Source organism: Erpetoichthys calabaricus, chromosome 3 (assembly GCF_900747795.2).
Source record: "Erpetoichthys calabaricus chromosome 3, fErpCal1.3, whole genome shotgun sequence".
Classification (NCBI taxonomy): Eukaryota; Metazoa; Chordata; class Cladistia; order Polypteriformes; family Polypteridae; genus Erpetoichthys; species Erpetoichthys calabaricus.
The window spans coordinates 171,463,017-171,469,702 of NC_041396.2; the positions used below are offsets into that span (position 1 = coordinate 171,463,017).

At 34.5% G+C, this 6,686-nt stretch overlaps 1 protein-coding gene across 3 annotated transcripts in view; it reads left to right on the forward strand.

Moving 5' to 3' along the window:
* The first annotated feature begins 1,464 nt into the window (after nucleotides 1-1,464).
* Nucleotides 1,465-6,686, forward strand: part of pax1a (paired box 1a) — a 78,524-nt gene continuing 73,302 nt past the window's right edge. The window contains exons 1-5 of one of the 3 annotated variants that reach the window (XM_028797524.2): nucleotides 1,468-1,710; nucleotides 2,307-2,924; nucleotides 4,003-4,145; nucleotides 4,293-4,512; nucleotides 5,392-6,217. In XM_028797524.2, coding sequence (XP_028653357.1) covers nucleotides 1,707-1,710; nucleotides 2,307-2,924; nucleotides 4,003-4,145; nucleotides 4,293-4,512; nucleotides 5,392-5,483 — 1,077 coding nt within the window. In that variant the 5' untranslated portion in view covers nucleotides 1,468-1,706 and the 3' untranslated portion in view covers nucleotides 5,484-6,217. Of the gene's footprint in view, nucleotides 1,711-2,306; nucleotides 2,925-4,002; nucleotides 4,146-4,292; nucleotides 4,513-5,391; nucleotides 6,218-6,686 lie in introns of those variants that run through there. The other 2 variants (XM_051924809.1, XM_028797525.2) reach the window with 2 other exon arrangements.

Sequence of the window (6,686 nt, forward strand, 5' to 3'; positions counted from 1 at the left end):
TGTTTCTTTCAATATGAATGAGAGGGCAATATGTACATTACATTTTCTTTCAAATTAACAGTTTTGATCTCCAAGAGGGATAAAGCTGACACCTAACAAAGTGAAATTGAATCCCTACCCTATGGTCTAATTGCTTACTTTCGTACTGGAGCACAGTCCTGGCTGACGACTGAAAAAAAATCTATCTAACTATACGGACATGTTCTTTTTTACACTTAAATCGGATGACCCTACTGTGTTTTTTAATGTAAGGTTAATAAAAGATGAACAACATCACGCGAATTCACAATTATTATGACAACGAATACTGTGTACCTTACGTTCAAATCACTTTCTATTCTAAAATAACTTCTTGGTTTATTTGCCCATGGTTTTTCATAATCCAATGAAAATTATTTATTTAAAGAAGCTTTGCTATCAACGCCCAGCCCTGATTTGTTACGCTTTAATAATGGATGGAGGGATGGATGGCTTTGCACGCTTTATGTCAAGTGTCAGTACGTTGTGGCAATGTAGAAATACGTATGTCAAGCGAAACATACGAAAGCGTAAACCAATGCTGTTGTCAAATTTTACATATAAGTGTACATTCGCTTAATACTAAGATTTTTTTACAAATCCTTACCTCGATTATTTAAACGCTGGTGAAAGTTTTAAATATGAAATGAAGGCAAATTTTTCCTATCATACGGTGCTCTTCATAAAAGTATTTAAGAAAAAAGCAATACACGCACACAGAATAATTATTTTAATATTGTGCATGACGTTGTTAAGCATCTTTTAAAATGTTTTATAATATGCAGCATTAAAATATAAATAAAACTGTGAAATTTTGTTAACACTACATATTCGTTTTCTGCATTTATAGACATGTATACATATTGGGTTGCAGTAAGTTGACAGTGGGTGGTCTGGGCTCTGTTAGAATGAGACTGACCACTGCATATGTTAGCACTGGACAATTTCGCGTTTAACAGCTGTTTTATAGTTTAAAAGTAATAATAATACTTTTCGTCTGACAGTATTTTTGACGAATAGGTGACCGGGGCTGGTTAAAAAGTCTATCTATCTATCTATCTATCTATCTATCTATCTATCTATCTATCTATCTATCTATCTATCTATCTATCTATCTATCTATCTATCTATCTATAAAACGTTAATCGAGAAAGTGATACGCAAAACCAAACATTTTTTCACGAATGTTTTACTCGCTATCGTAGCATATTAACCTACAGTGTTGGCAGTTAACATGAAATACAGCCTTTTAGAAAGTGCAACATACTGCGTAACGTGGTAGAATATTTCTTACTCACTTGTAGAGGTTAATTTGTAGAACCCGGAAAGTGTGTGCGTTGCGCCGGTCGAGCAGCCTATCGGGAGGCAAGGGGACCAATGAAATCAAACAACAGCTTCCAGCGTAACCAAGAAGATTGACGTGGAAGACGCGTCAAATTAATCGGAGCAAATCTTAGACTCTGGAATAGTGAAATTTGCCTTGATCGAAAGAAGATCACCTTTGAGAATTTCATCCTGAACTCTGAAACTTTGTTCTTTCAGAGCATTTCGAGCAAAGAAAACAAAGCTTCCTTCTTGTGCGTCTTTCATTTCTAGGAAAGTGCTCAACGGACCAGGCAAAGAGGAGAAGTTCCTTTCAGCCATTGAAGGGCAAATATTTAAGCGAAAGCATCCTGAACCGCCGGGCTATGGGTAAGCGAATACGCACTCTTTCTGCATGGTTCAGTGGCAGAAAGATGATAGAAGTATAACTTGTTTTACACGCCTGCATGACTTGGGAATCGTAAGCATAAAACTTAAGACTCTGCTTCGAGAATTTAACGAAGGAAAGCAAGTTTAGCATTTTTTAACTATGAATGCATTAAATACTGAGCAAATGAAATTTTCAGAAAATATTTATTTATTTAAACGGTTCAACTTTTTAAACTGAGCACCCTTATTTAGTCATATATTTTTAGAGTAACATATTTCTGCAGCCTGACAACTTCCACATGATTTAATGCAATTCATTGATTTTATCTATCAACGACACCAGTTAAACACTATGTGAGAAGTGTTGTAAAATTAAACAATTAACATTATTTTTGAAAAAAATATTTTGCAGTCTCCTATATCTAATGTTCTACGCATGCTGTTTATGTTGGAACAGCGATTTTTCCATGAGCCCTATTGGGAAGTATTCGTGTTTTTACAGCTGTAACTAATCGGAAAAATATCTTTTTTTGAGTGAGTAACTGTGTTTAGCTTTTATTATTATTGATTGAATTCCTTTTTCTTCTTTCTAACAGAGCAAACCTATGGAGAGGTGAACCAGCTGGGAGGTGTGTTTGTCAATGGAAGACCTTTGCCTAATGCCATAAGGCTGCGGATAGTAGAGCTGGCCCAACTCGGAATTAGACCTTGTGACATTAGCAGGCAGCTGAGGGTGTCTCATGGATGTGTGAGCAAAATATTAGCAAGATACAACGAAACCGGATCGATTTTACCAGGTGCTATTGGAGGAAGTAAACCGAGGGTTACTACACCGAATGTGGTAAAACACATCAGAGACTACAAGCAGGGAGACCCCGGAATTTTCGCATGGGAGATCCGGGACAGACTTTTGGCAGATGGAGTTTGTGACAAGTATAACGTGCCCTCTGTGAGCTCCATCAGCAGGATTTTAAGGAATAAGATAGGAAACCTTTCTCAGCCGAATCAATATGAAAACACAAAACAACCACCTCCGCAACCTACTTTATCTTACAATCACATTTACCAGTACCCATACTCAAATGCAATGTCGCCCACCGGCGCAAAAATGGTCAACTCCCCAACAGTCGCATCACACGTGGGCATCCCGAGGGCTTGGCCGTCAGCGCATTCAGTGAGCAACATTCTGGGGATCAGAGCATTCATGGATCCCGGTAAGTTTTGAAACTTACAATACACCTCCGAATAACTGAAAATATCAAGTTTAATGCTACTGAAAATATAAGGTGAAGAATTCATAATTATGCCGCGTTCGTAATTTTCCAACATATCTATGATAACGTTGATTTATTATCTTCTGTGTTTCTAGTAACATTTAAATGTATTTATTATGTGACTTACTGATTGGTTATGGCAGTTTAATCTGCCTTGTACCAGTAATTAAAACTATCAAAACGTTTTTATCGATTCTGTTGATTCTGTAATTTTAAAAGCAATGGTTTAATTTTAAATCATTGAATTTAACACATTATGTGACACATTTTAATTTTACCGAGAATAAAAGATAAAGTGCATTATAAAGGGACTTTATGAGTGTATCAGAGAAACACCGAACGGGAAGCAGTAAATGCTGTATTATCTAGCTGATTCCAACACTAAACGTGTCACTTATGAAAATATTAAGCCGCTATTTTTATATTTTGAAGTACAAGTCTCTTCCGTGCTATTTATTTATGAAATAATTCACGTAGCCTACACGATTAGATTACATAAACACAAGCAAATAATTCAGACGGTGTTATTTAATGTTTACTATCTTTTGTTTTAATTTTCTATGAACTTAAACAAAAATCAGACCACTTTTAAATAATGTATTTTTTGTATACTTTACTGTAAAGAAACGGAAAAATATAGTATTGGGGGATAATTAGTAAAATATAGCTTTAGTAACAGCAGTAAAGTTGGTAGTAATATATTTGCAATTTTATCTAAAACCTCTTTCTTAACTCATTGTTAACAAATTTACTAAATCGGGAGCAAAGGTTGCGCTTTTTTTCTACCGTATTTAGGATTTAACTTGTTGAAGCTGCTTAGGCCTTTCATGCATTACAACTGGAAATAGTAACAAATCCGCATTAAGGAGTTTGCAAGGTAATAACATCATGTAGTTTTCTGTAATGTGATGCGTGCCTTTTTTAATACAATTTTTAAAATAAACCCATTTCGGTAGTCATAATGATTCAACCTTTGGATTTTCCCTATCATTTCCACTGTATTTTCATATGATTATAGGTAGTATTGCCGGTACAGAAGCACCATCTTACCAACCGAAAATCGAGGACTGGAGTAGTGTTAACAGGGCAACATTTTCCACTGCTCACGGTGTAAACGGCATCGACAAGCCATCTATTGATCCCGATATTAAATATCCACAGGTAAGCAGAATGCTTTGCGCATAAGTTGCGATAAATAAGTCACATTCGAATTATGCTGAAACTAAAGTTACACAGTAAAAAAAAAGTGTTAAGTTTATATTATGCTATGTTAGTTTCTACTTTTATTTTTATTTTCTTCTTTCTTAGCCTGCCTCATCTTTATCGGCTGTGAGTAGTTTTGTTCCAGCTTGCGCGTATTCGCCTTCCAACCAGTATGGAGTTTACAATGGACCAGCAGGTAGCTATATGACCCCTGGGCATCACTGGCAGTCTCAAGGTGTCAGCTTATCCCACCCTGGAAGTGGCATGACAATGCATGGGGGAGAAATTCATTCATCCATGGCCTTTAAACACCCAGAGAGAGAAGGTGAGTTATTTTTCTCAACAATTTACAATGTGCCTGTCATTTATAGGTCTGCTGGGCTGTTAAATAAGTCCAAGAATAGGGGGACGGGACTATTCACATTTGGAATTATTTATTTTGTTGATTTGGCCAAAAAAGATGTTTTTAATGTCATCTTGTGAAATTTAATACTTTTATCAGTGTAAAAGTATTGAGTTTCTTTTTGTGCTTTTTTTGTTCAGTGTATTACTTTTACTACTATAAATGTTACAAAGAATAGTATAAATCAATATGAATAGAGTTATTAAAATGTATGCAGTATAATAAAGATTTATTTATTTTAAAAGCAGCATTTTACATCAACCAAACTAAGCATTTTGTCTGTTCCAATAACCTGGAAAGATTTTAAAATGACTTGTTTTCTATATTTGCGAATGGAAAAAATAATGTGTTAATTTATAGGGATGTGTTTATGTGTATATTCAGAAATATTCAAAACGGTATGATGAAAACATACGTGTGGCGTACGCATGCACAGGTTTCTCTACTGTCTGAATTAATCACTGCCAGAGACACAGATACTCAGCTCAAACAGCAAATAATATAAATGCTTGAATTTGTAGTTTGCATATCAGTAATATAAAATATCCTAAAAATCAGTATGCTATATCCTAAACTTAGATTTCAAATTATATTTATCTTTGTGTTGTTTTGACAATTCGCTACACGTAATACTATTAACCAATTCTAATATTTGCCGTCCAATTATATTGATCTGTAGCTCAAAGAAAGAAAGAAAGAAAGAAAGAAAGAAAGAAAGAAAGAAAGAAAGAAAGAAAGAAAGGTTTCCATCTATTTTCAAACGTTTAATGCCCCTCCAATCCTTTTCCCCCTTTTTTACAGGAGACCGAAAACCTCCAAGCCCTTTAAGCAAACATCAGCATGGAGCTTTAAGTAATGTACATGGACTCACGATTCCTGCCTCTTCATCATAATGATTTTTTTATTATTAAATGAACTTTTATCAGGAAAACATTTTTGACGGAGCAGAACAGGAAATTAATTACAATAAAAAATACATTAGATTAATGTTTATTTGTTGCAGTTTCTTTGCAAACAGAGGCCTACATCAGATTGGCCCGAACATAATATTTATCGATGATACTGAAGTGTTAAATACGAGCTCATCGCATTTCTTTTAACAGTGTTTTTTGTGTACAATAATTAATGGAACAGTCTATGGCTCTTTAATTTTATTTTATAAATTCTAATGGAAATGAAAACGATCAGAAATTTTAACAGTGTTTGATGCCTAGGAATTTATTTTTTATTTTATATTTTTTGTACTGAATAAGGAAGATTCTAAATGTGGCGTGTCTTTATTGAGTCTACATTTTCAAGTAAAGTAATATCCAAAAAAGTCAGCCTTAAGTCGATGATAACCATATAATTGTTTGTTTTTTTTCTAAAAGGCCATGAAACTTTTTTTTGAGTTTTATACGTGATTGTGTTTGTGCATTTGTATTTGTTCTTCCTTGCCATGAAAATGCATCAATAAAACATCCATACAAGCCTTGGACTTCTACATATGTGAACAAATATACAATTTGTACTCCCTCCAGTTTGTGCATGTATGTATGTATATTTGCATAGAAAGATAGTTAGATATTTAAAAGTAAATTAAATAATGGTAAAGGATGAATAAAAACTGTGATATTTAACTTAACAATTTACGTAGATTTCTTTCCATGACAACGTATGCATAAAAAAAGATTTGCAACGAAGGAATTTGAAGAGGAATTTGTAAAAGTATGGATTTTATATGATAAAATGCATTTTATATACAATTAATCGCATAGCCAGCATTCTGTAACATACTTTGCTGACTCGAAGTATTTTGAGGTAATGAAGCTTTACGGCTTTTGGCGTCCTCCTGGAGATATTATCGTTTCTTATATTTTTGGCCTGAAGCCACAGTCCAACACGTTATTAATGGTGGCCGTTTACCTCTTGAATCCACACGTTACTAAAGGCACTCGTCTTTTGTGTAAAGCACCATAATTAAAATAATCTTAAATGACCCGAAATTGGCCCGCAGCCTTGAGTTCAGGGCTGGATGCTGCCTTATGTGTGCCCGATGGACTCGAAATAAGATCCGACATCTAATCACTAACTTATGAAATAAACGGGCTCCTTAA